Raw genomic sequence first — 17,658 nt, 5'->3', positions numbered from 1 at the left:
CGAGAGAGACTGTCACCGAAGGGACGTGACTTTCATACATTGGAAATGACAGTACATATCTGTCTACCTGGTCCATTCTAATCAGACAGCTAAGCCTAGCCTACCCAGTTAGCATAAATTACGTTCTGAGAACAATGTCTTAATACGCACGCACAGCTTTGGCGGGCGTCATCGTGCGCAGAGTTATGAAACCGTTTTGGTAGTTTGAAATGATAAAGATACATAATTTATTTAAATTTTATTAGCTAACTTATACTAAAACGTATGTAATGTAAAACGTTTAATAATGTTTCTTGGAGACATCGTGCTTATTGAGAGCTTGATTGTCCTCTTAATAATAATTATTGATGAAATGTATCTGAATTAAAAAAAAAAATTTGAACAATGAGTTGAACAATGTTGACTCTAAAGCAGCTATAACATTTTTATTAAAAGTCTTATTGAAACATTGAGTGAACATTTTAAGGAAGTTATTCCTACAAACCTCAAATAACCATACTTCATGTTCTTATAAAGGAAAAACTTTGGAACCAGAGTAAAACGTATTCAGAACCTTTCTAGAACCTAAAAATTAAGGTTTCCAGACGAGACAATGTGTGATTTCTATTCTTACATTGTTAAAGGAGTCTGTTTGTCACCTAAGGTCGACCAAGACACTTTCTCCATTGTACATGCATCGTACTACTGCAAAAGGGTTCAAATCTGGTACACTGCACTTTCAGCAAAAAACTCCCCCTTAATCTTGTCCCATTTTCTATCAGACATTCCTAAAAATTTATCTCCGGACCTTCCAACGACTCAAAAGTGGTAGCTGGTTTCAAAACTTAGTTCCCAGACATTGAACAATGCTTACGAAAATGAGATTTTTTTTCCAGATTTTTTTGGGTGAAAATAAAAATATACATGTTTGAATACATTTTTATTGCAGTAATATGTGGTTTGCAATAACAGAATTCCCAAACTTATGGAAATATATAACTTTTCCAAAATGTTTGTATTCACAGCATACAACTCATAAGTGTGAGCCATGACTCGTAAATACACAGCTTACAATCCACACGTGAACCGTGATCCGTAAATTCACAGCAACGAATCCATGGTTGTAAACCATGATTCATATACACTCCGGTCTGAGTATTTCACAATCTGCTCAGTTACTGGGATTTTCACGCAAAACCATTTCTAGGGTTTACAAAGAACGGTATGAAAAGGGAAAAACATCCAGTATGCGGCAGTCCTGTCGGCGAAAATGCCTTGTTGATGCTAGAGGTCAGAGGAGAGATTCAAGCTGATGGAAGAGCAACTTTGACTGAAATAACCACTCGTTACAACTGAGGTATGCAGCAAAGCATTTGTGAAGCCACAACACGCACAACCTTGAGGGGGATGGGCTACAACAGCAGAAGACCCCACCGGGTACCACTCATCTCCACTACAAATAGGAAAAAGAGGCTACAATTTGCACAAGCTCACCAACATTGGATAGTTGAAGACTGGAAGAATGTTGCCTGGTCTGATGAGTCTTGATTTCTGTTGACACATTCAGATGGTATAGTCAGAATTTGGCGTAAACAGAATGAGAACATGGATCCATCATGCCTTGTTACCACTGTGCAGACTGGTGGTGGTGGTGTAATGGTGTGGGGGATGTTTTCTTGGCACACTTTAGGCCCCTTAGTGCCAACTGGGCATCGTTTAAATGCCACAGCCTACCTGAGCATTGTTTCTGACCGTGTCCATCCCTTTATGACCGCCATGTACCCATCCTCTGATGGCTACTTCCAGCAGGATAATGCACCATGTCACAAAGTTTGAATAATTTCAAATTGGTTTCTTGAACATGACAATGTAGCCATGACACTGTAATGAAATGGCCCCCACAGTCACCAGATCTCAACCCAATAGAGCATCTTTGGGATGTGGTGGAACGGGAGCTTCGTGCCCTGGATGTGCATCCCACAAATCTCCATCAACTGCAAGATGCTGTCCTATCAATATGGGCCAACATTTCTAAAGAATGCTTTCAGAACCTTGTTGAATCAATGCCACGTAGAATTAAGGCCGTTCTGAAGGCGAAAGGGGGTCAAACACAGTATTAGTATGGTGTTCCTAATAATCCTTTAGGTGAGTGTATATACACAACATTAAACTCACAAATGCGTAGTAGGAAATGTAAAAAATAAATGCACAAATGTAAGTCACTATCAATGAAATTTATTTTCAATCAAATTTATTTATAAAGCCCTTTTTACATCAGCTGTTGTCACATAGTGCTTTTACAACACACCCAGCCTGAAACCCCAAGGAGAAAGCAACAACATTGTTGAAGCATAGTGGCTAGGAAAAAAACCCTAGGAGAGGCTGAAATTTAGGAAGAAACCTAGAGAGGAACCAGGCTCGGAGGGGTGACCAGGCCTCTTCTGGCAGTCCCAGGTGAACATTTTAAGAGTATGTAATAAAAGTAGTAATAATTAATAAATGCATTTGGGTTGTGTCCAGAGTCTATAAAACCTAATCTAGGTCAGAAGCATAACCAGATGGATAAGGACGGGGGGGGTCAGCTGACTGGCAGCTGGAATCGTCAGGTATCGTCTTGATCTGCAACACAGCCAGGAAGACTTTGGACAGTGGCAGCAGTGAGACTTTAGAGCCTGGTACTCGGGAGGTGTGGGCCAAGACCTCATGTCCTCCTAAGTTTAAACAGAGCAGAAGACAAGGAAGATTCAGAGAGTGCATTCCTTAGGTTTACAAGGATTTACAGTGAAGGAAAACTGACCCTACTCCCCTGGCACAATAAAATAACAGCGTAAAACCTTGTGGCTTAGACGGGGGGGTCCAGTGACACTGTGGCCCTATCCGGGCCCAACAGGCAGGAAGTCAATACATCCACATTGCCAAACATGATCCAAAGGGACACCAACCAACCACAACAACAACCCCCCGAGAATTGCCAACAGAGTTCACCCCAATTGCACAATGGGCGCAATGGAGAGACATAAACAAGCCAGTGACTCCGCCCCCGAACGGCATTGGAGAGAGGGTATCCCAGTGATGATGAGAGCCCAAGACAGCAAAGGTGGACAGTATCAAGCATTTCTGTTCACCTTCACAGCCCTGGGCCAGACTACACGTAATCATAGACCATACTGAAGAAATTAGTCTTTAGTAGACACTTGAAAGTTTGCACTGAGTCTGCATTTCTAACCTTAATTGGCAGACTATGGTTAGGGCTGTCTGTCTATGAGAGAAAGACATCCCTCCAGCTGTTTGTTTAGAAATTCAAGGTACAATTAGAAGGACTGCATCTTGCGACCTTAGGTCACGTGTAGATGTGTATGGCTGGATCATTTCAGCAAGATAAGTAGGAGCAAGTTCATGTATTGCTTTATAAGTTAACAACAGCCCTAGCCCTAACAGGGCGCCAATGTAAAGAGACTAGTACTGGAGTAGTGTTCACATTCTTTAGTTCAAGTTAGGATTATAGCAGCCATGTTCAGCACTAATTTAAGTTTATTTTTTTCTTTATCAGGGTAACTGGAGATAAGAGCATTGTAGTAATTTAATCTAGAAGTGACAAAAGATGGAAAAAAGCAGCTCTTGAGACATATTGTATATGTCAGAGGTCAGGGTTGAGGTGTAATGCCAAGGTTTCTCACAGCTTTTTGGGATATGACCATACAACCATCGAGGTTCACTGTAAGATCTGCCAACAAAACTCTTTGTTTCTTGGGTCCTAAACTAGCATTTATGTTTTCCTTGAGTTTAAAAGCAGGACATTCTTTGTCATCCACTTCTTAATATCTGAAAATTGAAATTGTGATTCCAGATTACATCACCCATAGGCAGCATATATAGTGAAAACAATAATGGGCCCAAAACCGAGCCTTTAGGAACACTAAAACATTAGAAGAAAATTTGTTACCATCACAAGTGCAGTCTTAGTGCTATGATGGGGTCTGAAACTGGACTGGAGCATTTCATTGTTGCGAAACACATTTTTTTACGATTTTTTAGAGGACAGGAGGTTCAATATTGGCCCATAATTGTTTAATATATTTGGATCCAGATTAGATTTTTTCTGAAGAGGCTTTATTCCCACAGACATTACCTGACTCATATTTCAAACATTTTGTCAGTTAACACATTCGTGTTGAGTGTGCTTTTGTGGAAAGAGTTGTGTGCGTGGATCAGTTTTGTGCACAGAATTTTGGCAGTCACATAGCCCACAAGTGGATGCTTAGCAGGACGGACGGGCGATGAGTGACATTGAGCGGGATGTTAAGCAGGACGGACAGGCGATGAGTGATGTTGTGTTTCCGGCAGAGGGTACCATAAGGATGGCCAGCAACCTATTGGCTCACTCAAGTATTTCCTATTTTTAGAAATCCTAAGATTTGTCATATATTGTACAAAAACTGTTAACAGTAATTACAGTAGTGGACTGTATATAATTATTTTGTATTTATTTGTATTACACTGTCATTAATGTTTTGTTGGGATTTAGAATTTCTATTTAAAAAATCCTATTTAATCAAAAAAAAAATTGTAAGACTCATATCTGAAATTCGATATGTAGTAATTGCTACTGCTATTATTGTCACGTCTGTAGGTTGGTACAAAAGAGCCGTATAGGACCCAGACAGAGAGATTGTTTCAAGTCGTAGTGTTTAATTCCAATGGGGCAAGGCAAAAGTCGTACTGTCATCAAAAACACACAGGTCAGGTCGTAAATCTTTTCCATGCAGGTAATCAAAAGAGCTATGCAGAATCGTAGTCGATGAAACACAGGGCTAAGGTCAGTACACAAACTTACTACTACTACTACTACTACAACTACTACTACTACTACTAATAATAGTAATAATTATTATTATTATTATTATCAGGCTCAGTATGTCGCTTGCACCAACAATACCTTACAATGAAGAAATGCAAACACAGAACTAATATAGAGGGCGCTAAGGAGACACAGGCGTAAACAATAATGACAAAAGAATAGGCTACGTTCAAAAACAAAGACAGAAAACAGAACAGTTACATTCAAGAACAAAAGCAAAACCAAAACCGAACAAAACAGAAAAAAGAACAAAACACAATTATTAATTATTTTGACATGACAAAAGTGGCAAAGAATGAAATAAAAGGAGACTTGACAAACTGATGCCTTTTTTTTCGGTATAATAACAAAGTATAAGGTTTCAAGAGATATTGTTAGAAAGTGAAATGAAATAGCCTATGCTCTGTTTTCACCCAACTTGGCTGGGGCTTATAGTACTTTATTATTCTGCTAGGTATATAAAAACACAACATCATACGTACAAAATCTTAAGACTTCAGTGACGTTTTTTCCAAAAACAAAACATACAAACACTTCCCCATAATCATACAAAACAGTGCAGCCAAGCCTAAATTCTATCAATAACTGGATGCTGACATAAAAGCCACTTTGATGCCCTCCATCCTCATCACCCGTCCGTCCTGCTCAATATCCCGCTCAAAATCACTCATCACCCGTCTGTCCTGCTCAACAACAAGCTCAAAATCACTCATCACCCGTCTGTCCTGCTCAACAACAAGCTCAAAATCACTCATCACCCATCTGTCCTGCTCAACATCCACTCGAGGGCTCCCCCTAATAAAGACGTCCAGGTGACCATACTAGATGTTCACATGGATCTGAGGGATGTAGCCCCTACTGCAAAATTCTGTGCACAAATGTAAACCGATCCACACACACAACTTGATCCACAAAAGCACAGAAATATGAGTGAGGTAGTGGTTTTTTTTGGATAGTGACTTAAATTAGTGATTTTCTTTAATGTTTCCAATGACACATTTGTGAGTTTAATGCTGTGTATATAGGAATCATTGTCTACAATCATGGTTTCGCTGCTGGGTATTTATGGATCACAGTTTAGGCCTGCATGTGTGGATTGTATGTTGTGTATTTACGGATCATGGTTTACATGTGTGGATTGTATGCTGTGTGTTTTTACGAATGAAGGCTCATATTTGTAAGTTGTATACATGCTGTGAATAAAAATATTTTGGCAGTATTCATCTCCATACATCCACTTCTTCAATCAGCAGTTACTTTATCTGAGACGCTTCCTCATCACAACTAGGCAGCACGATGCCTCGTTCAGATATCAGACATCCCAACCTGCAAAAACTCATTTCAGGGAGGTGGCTTCACCAGCAACATATTCATTGGCTCAATATTGGCTGAATCATATTCATTGGCTCAATATGCATAATAGTGTTCCATCTTGAGTATATTGCATAGACGCAAAATGGCAAATACAATATGTACAAAATTTGATTTAAGTTCTGTAGATCAAAATATACGCTTTTAGGTATTTCGTTTCCAGGATTCACGTTTCAAATTTAGTAGGTGCTATTGCTCTGCCCTATCCTGTTGACAATGTTATATCAGGTAATCTTGGAGGGTCACCCCCGAAATGACGGCAGAACAAATGTGTGCATTATAAATCACAATCATTATTACTCAACCTGCTAAAAAAGCTCGTTTTGGTCCTTTTCACTAACCGGGACAGATAATCGAATATCCTTAATGTATATCTCGAAGAGGGTGGATCTAACTCAAGCCCTATGAAGGCTACAGAACTTCGGACCAATCGTCACACAGATACTGGTCGTGGTGTTAAATATGCGCATGCGCAGCTCATGTGATTCTCCGCGCGGTACAGACATTGAATTTAGAACGCAAACAAAGAATACCGGAAGGATTTTTTCTGTGAACTTACCAAAATGTAAATTATGTTTTGTCTATCCATTTATTTTAACGGTTTAACTGTAGTTTATTAATACGTTCTCTTATAGTAATAATGTTTTGTCGATCGTACCGAGTCAGGGTTATCAGTCAAATATCAGGCAATGGGGTTCATGAAACTGTAACTACAGAGAACTGTACTGTCGCTGTTGTTGTGAAGTTATTATATACAGTACCTCACGTCAGGTTAGGTTTGAAATTGACTCTTTAAGGGAGTAGATGACTTGTTAACTAACAACAATAACTAGGTTTAACTAGCTGTTGTCATGTCTTCGAATCATACAAATTAGCGTTATGACCCCTGCCCATTGGGTCCAGCCCTGGCCTTCCCCCCGACTTACCTACTGAAATGTCAGGGAAAGATTGTTGTTGAAATGTAAGATTTTGCCTATAATATCACTTCATGTCTATTCCCTTAGCTAAGTGAACACAATGGAAGAGGACTTCAGCCAGTCGCTCACCCCGCCCGTGTCACCGTTTACAGGGGACAGCCAATGTGAGCTGACTCCTTCCCAGCCACCTTGTTTCAACTGCACTTCTGAATCGGGTAGGGAGGACACCCGTCCACTGTCATCAGACGGTTACATCGGCAGGGGCTCCCTGAAACGGTAATGTCTTGATAATGCAACACAATTTAAGGAATGCAAGCTTTCCTCCTTTTCATTTAGGAATGCAAATGTCAACTAGGCTATGTCAACAATCCATTTGTGAAACAGAAAAGGAACTTGGCAAGCCTAGTTCAGCCAGCCCGTGATTACAAGGGATGAATGTTGCTGTCCCTGGCTGGTTTCTATCTGCGGTTATCTATATGGCAGACTGTCTTTAACCATTACGCTATTAAAACATTAAAACATATTTTTGCCTAAATAACATGATCAACAGAATGTTTGTTTATTAACGGAACTAAAGTGTACTATTGTACAAAGATTACTGTAGATGGCTAGCAAATAGCTATACAGTACCTATAATGAAAACAATTACTTCAATCACTCCTTGGCTGGTTTGTTTCTTTAGAAAACAATATTAAATAAGTGTCACGTAATTATTCTTTTAAATATCTGAGATGCATGCACTGGAGGAGCTTAGCTTTCTCTCCCATGGGTGTGAATCATAGCCGCGGAGCCCCCCCCCACCTCAAAAGAGTTGCTACCTGATTTCCCAACTAAGGTAGGCTGATAATATCAATATTGAATACTATTCTCCCAAAAATGTACATACGTTTCACGTACCATGATGAACAGAAGCTCTCCACATAAAAAATGCGCACTGTCATTAAAATTTGCCCAATCAAGGGGGAAACTTTCCCATATGGCAACGCTGGCTACACTCCCACTGTCACAGATTGGTCGATCATACAAATGCATTATGGAATCATAAAAAATAGATGTTTATCACTTCAACGTCAGCTAAATAGTATGTATCAAATTAATTATAATATAATTTTATTCTGCTTGCTATAATCTTTTCAACCATAAAATAAACTTCTTGGGGCCCCCTGTGATTGGCTGCCTCGCACCCATGGTACCCATTAAAGCTCCCCTCTGGATACACTGTATTACAGAGTGGATATATATTGTTGTGTGACAGCTGAAAGGTACAGAGTGGATAAATATTTGAGTGATAATTGGAACTTCTGAGAGGGGAATCAGACCAGGGTCAAAACATGGAATGTCAGGGATGATCCCACAAGACCACACAGCCTGTTGGTATTCAGTTCAGCTCTGTATCGTCTCCAAATGTAACTTTTACCCCAGCAATTACATTATTTGCTGTAAAAACATTTATTAACGGATCTAAAGTGTACTCTTGTACAAAGATTACTTTGACTAGCTAATAGCCATACAGTAGTGATGTGCGAATCTTGACCAATTCATTCTTTTTGAACAAATCTTACCAGTGAACTGGGTGTACTGAATCACTTCTCTAGAAGATACGTTCAATCAGTGAATCACTTTTGTGCAAGAGAATCACAGAGCTTTAGGCTGCTGTGAAAAAGGAATGGAAACTCACCACCAATGCTTAACACTTGTCAGATGTCACAATCCTTTAAATAACTATAATTTAAAAAATAATTGTGGAAGCCAGAATGTTAGCCTCATCTTAGAGGTCTTTATTGGATCTCAAATGTAGCCTATAGGCCAATCCCAGCCGAACGTCCTATCCAAATCTCCCATGCAGGATCCGACAGTTAACATATACTTTTCACATGCTTTTGTTATAGTTCGTCCAGTCAAATAGATGGTTTAGCCTATGTTGCATTTTTGTTGAAAGTTATCAATAATTTAACACGTAGACAAGTGGTCTTTTGTAAGGACACACTACACATCTTTCTCCAAAATGCGCTATCTTGTCTTGCACTAAATTGTGCACTTTAGGCTTATTTATGTGTAAAATCCATTACATGGCCTGTGCACAAATGTAGGTCTATAACAGTGCATGTGGGATGTCTTATAATATAGTAGTTTAGAATATTTGCATGAACTGCGCCCCAGAGCCATGGAGCTTCTGAAATTAATTTGTTGTCACCTCTCACACAAAGTCAGCCTTGTTGGATATTATGCGATTGCGAATAATAGCAAATCTTTGAAATGTGTTTACAACAGTTCTAACCACCAAGCCTCCTAACATAAAAGCATCTGATCGCTTATCTCCACCAAAATATTTATAAAATTGGCTACCTGAAACACAGAATATACAATTTTTTTTGCAGGTTTAGTAGAACCTCAAAACACATGCTGGGAAGTGGGTCTTTAACCCACTGTAAAACATAGCAATTTAGGATAATATGATGTTCACAGGGTTGGGTAGGTTACTTTTTAAACGTAATCAGTTACAGTTACAAGTTATCTGTCCACATTTGTAATCAGTAATGTAACTTTTTGATTATTCAAACTCAGAAATGTTATCTGATTACTTTGAATTACTTTCATATTAAGAGGTATTAGAAAACAATAGAAATGGCCTATAACCAGTTGAACACCTTTTGCAGGATCAATCAATGTTGAGTTTACATAGCTGGTCAAAAACAGAATTAGCATTTTACCTTATGGGTTATGTACAGTGACTTTGGAAAGGGTAATGACATTATTGTACATAAACATCAAGATATCCATAGCTTTTCGAGCGTACACGTAAACATGTTTTGCTCCACATCCACCAACATTGTCAAAACATTGCAGAAATCCCAGGCACACAAATGCATTTGCAATCATGAACACCTGCACAAAAATAAGTTTTACCCGTGCAAACGTAACCTGCGATTACTAGAGCCACCAGCGATGGATATTCAAAACGCAAATTAAAGAAATAAACAGTGATTATACACCTGCCTTCGTAGCTTAAAGTCAATGTTGCTAGCAGCCAATGATAACAAATGAATGCAATTTTCTATAATGCAAAGCAAGCAGAATCACATGGCCTAACTGAATGGACGGAGTTGAGGTGGCTGCATCAAATGCAAATCATCATCCTTTGGCAGAGTGCTTCCTAACACCCTTTTCTCCTAAATATCCTGATATATTCCATATAATGTTTTATCTGGAAGGCAGCGCCATTTTACAGCTATCTAACATAGTTGCCTAATGTTCTAAACAATTCCTGTCTGAGTTGTTCAGTGCAACTCTTCCTGGCTGTGTTGTTCATTTGATAAGTAAACCTTGAAAAAAGATATAAAACATGGTAGGCCTATCATTGTTCTGAGAAAGCTGCGTCGATAGTAGATAACCACTACGCTATTTAATTTAGATATGTCCACGGGCTTCCGGAACAACAAGTTGTTGACGAATGGCTAATAAGCTGTTAAAACGGCTAGTAGCAAAAGCCATACTGTTCACAGATGCTATTTGTGGTGGAGGTAAACATAATTAGAAACGTTACTCAGTTTAACACAATGCTTAAAGGCGTTTAGCGACATATTACTTGCTAATACATTTTTAAAACAGCCAGTGGCAAAAGTCTTAAGGTTCATAGATACTATTTGTGGTGGAGGTAAACATAATAAGAAACGTTATCCAGTTTAACCCAATTGTTAGTGGTGTCTAATGAAATATTCTAACTTGGCTATACTGGTGTCTAACGAAATATTCAAACATTATTATATAATGTCAATAGGCTATACTGACACCTGACATACTGATATTTCACAGATTCCAACAGTGATAGCCGTGTTCCTCTATGACCAACACTCACTAAACTATTAACCAAAGATCATCAATAAAAAACAATTTTATTATGACAACAACAAACTGTGTCTTACCCTTGTTCTTTTTGTTACCAAAATTTGTTTCTGATCTAATAAAACCACTTGAAAATACATACATTTTAGAGTTAACTACAGAAAACAAACATGCACAGTGAATTTGATAACTTGTTTATTGCTGTTGTTAAAGGCAGCCTACTGTGATATTATTTTCTGTAGACTGAATCATTTGGTAATTGTTTAAAAAAATAAACATGGTTAATTGGGAAACATTACTATTTTTGTAAGTCATTAAACAGAGTGCTACACTAGCAAACAATAAGGTCCCACCATGACATAGAGATGCAATTAAGTGCTTTGACAAAAAGCTTAATTAAATGAACAAATGGTTAAAATGACCCGAATCTTTTCAAATAACTGTACTGAATCATTCAGTTCACTTTAGTGATTCAGAATACCCATCACTATTATTCAGCCTAGCTATAATGAAAGAATCATTCCAATCACTCCAGGCCTGGTTTGTTTCTTCAGAAAACAATAACAGCTCAAAAGGGTCATGTAATACTATTATACTCTTAAATATGAGATTCATGGTATTACAGAGTGTATATATTGTTGTGTGACAGCTGAAAAGTACAGAGTGGATAAATATTTCCGAGGGACAAAAAGGGAACGTCTGAGAGGGGAATCGAACCGTAGTCAAAACATTGAAGGTCACAGATGATCCCACAAGACCACAGGGCTTGCTAGTAGCCCTTCCACCTCAGGTATACCAGGTATAGTCTCCAAAAGGCAACTTCTATCCTCGCCATGACATTTTTGCTGAAATTACGTGGGAAACAGAATGTTTATTAATGGATCTAAAGTGTACTCCTGTACATAGATTACTGTAGATGGTCGTCCATACAGTAATAGTTGAATAGCTAACCACTACACTATGTGAACTACGAAAGAATTGATAGCATTGGCTGAATCTCAAATTGCATACTACAAGTACATACTTCGCGGATGATGGTGAATTACAGTTGTGCCCAAAGATTTGCATACCCTTCGAGAAAGTATAATATATGTACCATTTGCAAAGAAAACATGAGTGAGCAGGGAAAACACGTCCTTTATTTCTCATGGGATTCACATTCAACTGTAGGTCATAACAGAATGGCACAATTACAAAACAAAACATGGCAACAAAGAAAAAAATGAACTGACCCCTGTTCAAAAGTCTGCATACCCTTAGTTCTTAATACTGTATATTGCTCCCTTTAGCATCAATCCCAGCATGCAGTCTTTTGTAATAGTTGTCTATGAGGCCCCAAATTCTTGCAGGTGGTATAGCTGCCCATTCATTTTGGCAAAATGCCTCCAGGTCATGCAAAGTCTGAAACAAGGCCAAACATTTAAAGGGGTGGGTAAACCTTTGATTCAGGCCATTTGGGTGATTTCTGTTATCATTATGATTTAAAAAGGAGCCAAACAACCATGAGATAATGTAGTTTGAGGGAATAAAATGCTACTGAGCGGACAGGTAGTAAGATTAGTGCAAAATCCAATCTATGACCTACATGATCATTTAATCTAATAATGTTGATATCCATATTGTTTGTAAACATATGCAATCATAAATGACCATGATATGCTGGAAGCTCTTAGAAAAGGTGGCTAATCTTTCATCATAAGCCAAACATTTAAAAGATCATGTGTTTCACAGCCTAAGTTTTCCTCAATGGTCCTGTCAGTCAAGTACAGAAAACAAGGGATCATGTAGCAACCCGGAACTTAAAGATAATCAGACTGGTCACTTTCATTTACGTATGTGTATGTGGCTATATCAGTTATCATAAGGTAGAGCTGTAGTACTCGAGGCCGGTCTCGGTCTCAAGTCCGGTCTCGAGACCACTTTTTGAGTGTTTCGGTCTTGTCTCGGTCTCGGGTGCATTTGTACTCGGTCTTGACTTGGTCTCGAACTCTGAGGACTAAATTCTTCTCGAGACCAGTCAAGTAATAATCAGCTCAAAATCATCCAAATAAGTCCCCCTCAGTATTCATAAAAGGCAAATTTGTCCCCCCAGTAATTGACAATTGTGATAATGCGCAACATCGTTGTGGATGTTGGTGCGCGTCTTTCTCTCCTGCTCCCTATTTCAAAGCCCGGTCAGCCCACTTTCCAAATTCATTCCACTTGCTTTTTATGAATTAAACCAATCTCTCTTGAAATCCATGTCATGCGTGGAGTCCTGAGTGAATTTGTAGCGGGGGATCCGATCTCAGACAAACCTGACTTCGCCTTATATATCCACTTTCCAACTAACCGTTATCAGGAAAATAATGACAAGGTGGTTGCCCATTTCATTTTGACTAGTATTATTTGTTTAAACTTCGATTGGAATACAATACAACTGGGATGGATCATGGACTTTTGACAAGCATAGCTACTGACCACTAATATCCCGAACAGTCTAGCAAGAAATAAACTACAGCGCAGTAGCCTCTATCCTTAGCTGCAGTGGATAGCTTTGCTGGAATATTAAAAGTCCAAAAGTCCTATCCATTCCAGCTCTGAGATAGCCAGACAACAAATGGCACAACAAGCTATCTTGGATGCTGTAAATTATTTTTTTCCTTCATAACGTTGTTTGGGATGGTGTTGTCATTTTATTTTGCTGCAGGGCATGACCGATCATGAACAAGACAAAGACAGCAGATGATATCTGAAACTTTGCAAAAAAATAAGTTGCTGGAAACGTTAAGCATCGTTAACAGAGTAATAGTTTATTCATCATGGTCTGTAATAAAGAAGGCCACCTAGGCAGTAATAGATCTGAAACTTTTATTTTATGGGATGTCCATTATGCATATCTGATTGTATTATTTCACACATTTAGAGAGCAGAGAGTCAGAGAGATGAGGGACAGTAGGGTGGATGCTGAGGTGAGTGATAACACTTTTAAAACTAATCTAGTATATATGTTATGGTGCACCGTTACAGTTTGTCTACTTTGAAGACTACTGGCCTAAAATCTGTTTTTCTCCATATGACTAAATTATGCACATGACTTAATTCTACATAACAATAATGTACAGAAAAACGTAGGCTAAATATAGAAATATTAGATGAGTCTTGATAATGTCACCTGTTCTGAATTTCAGGTAGGGTAGAGAAGTGTTTGCGGTGGGGCATTACAAAGTATGCTGATAATCATGTTGATAATATTGTGTATATTCGTTTCATAAAGCTTCTTGAATGTTTGTGGACATCATTCATCTCATGCATTGGAGATGGGATTTGATGTAAAAAAAAATATATATATATTTTTTACACATTAAGTGTAATTATTAGTCCCTAAAAAGATGTATGCATATGCAAACACAGGAAGTCGCATACTTCATCCTTCTCTGCATGCACGGGATCATGTCAGTGAAATCCGCTATCATCTGTTATTTATTGCTGATATCCAATAAAAAACACCTAATTAGGCAGTCTGGTCTCGGTCTTGACTTGGACTCAATTAGGTTTGGTCTTGGTCTTGACTTGGTCTCGCTTTAGGTGGTCTCGAACACAGCTCTGTCATAAGGTGTAGGTCATTTTAACATGAACCATACAGTAAAATGGCATGTGTTCCTGGGGCTAACAGAAGGTTAATATGGATGACTAGACAATGTAGTGTTTCTGGGCCTAACCAGACTGCTTAGAGAATTCCAGGACTCAGGGAATCCAATTCTGGTTGCTTAGATTTACTAATGTGTGTGTAATTACCAGTAGCCCTACGAGCTTGAGTATGGAGATGAACGAGGAATGCCGTAGTAATCTATATTCCAAAGTAATACCTTTGATTCCATTCAAGTAATAAAGTTACAATACAAAACATAATTACACACCAACACGATTCAACGTCCTCCCATCTAGCCTTACAGTCTACTAATATACCATAGTATACCACAAGTATTTAAGACACTATAGCACAAAGCTGTTCTAGGAGCTTCTGTTAAATATAGACTCCAAGAACCAAGTCAAGCTTTCCTACTTATACCACCCAGACAGACCGATTCCAAACCCCCATTGTATTTATAATAGGATCACCTCACCTTGGCTAAAACAATGAAAACAAAGAAATTGGCATTCACATAATTACATGTATTCAATTAGCAACATCCAGAGCTAAACCCTTGGTCTTGCAGGATTCTTCATCCAGTAAACATTTATCTGTAACAAATGACAAATAGCATGTACAGCATTGAAACATATTGGAGAGTTCATCCCTTTATGGGACACTCATTAAAAAACCAAACATTAGTGCAGTTAATCCAACAAAAGTCATATTTCTACTTTGTTGATTTGTCCATCCTCACTCCTGGTTTATTTGAGCAGATGGGGCTACCTTGTTCTCCACCGTGCATGTCCATTCCTTTCATGATGCAAATGGGTCCATTGGTATGAGATTAGGATGTCCCACTGAGTTAAGATGCCAGACAACACGACACCTTCACAAAGCTTCCAAAACACATCTTTCATTACATTACAATAATACATGGCTTTATATGATCACTATCCTTAGATAAAAGACAGTATTTTGCATGATCAGTTATTTTCAAAATCAATAGAAAAATGTCCCAATTTCTGCCAGGGTATGCAAACTTATGAGCACAATTGTATGTACTGTTTTGTATATAGTAAGCTCTTGTGGCGGTATTGGGACCGATTGGGACATACTTCCTCATTAGAAAATTGCGTCTCGACATTAAATCATTTTGTCACACATTAACATCATGCCAAGTTTAAATATTTAACTAGACACCATTAATCATTGTGTAAAAACTGACTAATGTTTCTTAAATTTACATCCACCACCAAAAGCATCTATGATCTGTATGGCTTTTATTAGCCAGTTATAGGCCCTAGTATCTACTTACTACTAGGGGTGAGAACAAATAGTCGAATTGTCGACATTTCAACAAGGATGGCATTTTGCAACAAGTTAATCCAATTTTCTAAAGTTACAAAATGAATCTGTGCTACCATTTGACACACATGGTGCCGGTAATGACAGATTATTTCTTATAGACTAAACAAATCTGGCTATAGGAAATTATCACGGCTAGCAAAAGCATACCTGGCTGAAAGGGTTTTCTCGGCTGCAGGCCTGATAGTGAACATACTACGTAAGCCTACTCGTCAACTCCCGGAGCACTTGGACATACACATTTTTCTAAACAAGAATTAATGATCACAATAATATGGACATCACCTAATGATTCTTTATAGTTTTGTTAAGATCTTGCATCTATGGATGCGCCAGCCAGGTTTGTTTTCTATTCATTCATTTTATATGATTTATTCCTATTAAGCTTCCTTACAAGGATATTTTTTATTCACTGGAACATATCAGTAGATTCGTTTGAATTAATGCAGACTGTAACGTAACTCTGTTAGACTATAAATATATTAAGTGTAGTTTCATTTGGAAAGTATAGTTTTAAGGGACTTTATATAAAAAATTGCTGGCTAGATGGTCTAATACATTTTGTATTTTGTTGTTATGGCCAGAAAACATTGACACAAAGACGTTAGCTAATGTAAGGCAGTTCATACATATCCCTGTGCTAATTCATGGGAGACAATGAGTGTTTTTTGAAGATGTTTATAGTTTGTCTGCAATTTTAATTAATAGAAAAGCTTGTAACAATAATTTGAAATAAATCACTTGGTATTAAATACTAACGACTTGACAGGCCTATGCATGAAGTTATTTGCTGCTGTTATGGCATTTATGAATCTGAATTTCTCCAGAGTAAATTTATATCTAGCCTAACTGTTTATACTCAAATGTTCTTGAGGTTGTTAACTACATTTTTAAATAAAATGTTGAATTTATTGCATAACAATTTACTTAACTTTTTTTGGCATGAGTGGGTGGCGTTGACTATTCAACAACAAAAGCTGAGGAATTATCAATATTGAAAATATTTGTCATGCAAATCCCTAGTTACTAGGAGTAGTCGTAAGAATTGAGGATCGCTAGCGAGACTGAAGATGAACTTTAACATGCCAAAGCTATTTCATTTCATAGCACAATGTTTGTTTTTCTTTGTTTTTTTGCTATGTCATAGGCTAAATTTGTAATCTGAAGGGTTAGGATGGTCTGTCTGAGATATGAAACTGAAATCATTATGTAGCTTTTAAAAATTTAAATACAGCAACAATGATGATCGAGTTAAAATGGTTATCACTTACTGCTGCAGAGCCAATCTTGAATTAATGGTCTTCCATAGACTTTTACTGCGTCTGGACCCAGCCCCAGCTGACTTTGAGGGTGACACCGTGGACATCTTTGGCTTCTCCTGGGTGACAGAGACTGCCCTGGTTGAATCTATCAAGCTTGTGTTTGGCCTGTTCAGGTGAAAATATATTTCAGACCATTCCTTTTTAACATGGCAATTTGTTGCTGTTCTGAGGGATAGTGCATCAATTTATGATGAATTTTTTAGGCAAAAGCTTCTGAAACTGGAGATGCTGGTCCAGTCCTGCTCCCATGACTTTGGTAAGCTAACATTCTGTATACATTGCCACTGATAGTAATGTGACATGCAGGAATAAAACTTTTGAATATCATTTTTATCATAGTTAAATATATTGATGTGGTATTATTGCATGCCTGTCAGATCTTACTTG

General features: G+C 38.1%; 1 protein-coding gene and 1 long non-coding RNA gene across 3 annotated transcripts in view; one reads left to right on the top strand and one right to left on the bottom strand.

Moving 5' to 3' along the window:
* The first annotated feature begins 6,646 nt into the window (after positions 1-6,646).
* The window catches only part of mms22l (MMS22-like, DNA repair protein), a 56,808-nt gene continuing 45,796 nt past the window's right edge, over positions 6,647-17,658 (top strand). For both annotated transcript variants that reach the window (XR_827468.3, XM_010865566.3), the window contains exons 1-4: positions 6,647-6,773; positions 7,213-7,401; positions 17,259-17,384; positions 17,475-17,527. Coding sequence is in view for 1 of the 2 variants with exons in the window: in XM_010865566.3 (XP_010863868.1) it covers positions 7,226-7,401; positions 17,259-17,384; positions 17,475-17,527 (355 nt within the window). In the remaining variant the exon portion in view is untranslated. The remainder of the gene's footprint in view (positions 6,774-7,212; positions 7,402-17,258; positions 17,385-17,474; positions 17,528-17,658) is intronic.
* On the bottom strand, positions 14,887-17,298 carry LOC117593523. Its single transcript, XR_004574944.1, has 3 exons — positions 17,221-17,298; positions 15,368-15,480; positions 14,887-15,192 (listed from the first exon to the last, which is right to left on the bottom strand). It is a non-coding gene; the product is annotated as an uncharacterized LOC117593523 (long non-coding RNA).

This window comes from Esox lucius, chromosome 20 (genome assembly GCF_011004845.1).
Source record: "Esox lucius isolate fEsoLuc1 chromosome 20, fEsoLuc1.pri, whole genome shotgun sequence".
Taxonomy (NCBI): Eukaryota; Metazoa; Chordata; class Actinopteri; order Esociformes; family Esocidae; genus Esox; species Esox lucius.
This window is presented reverse-complemented; position numbering and strand designations above follow the sequence as displayed.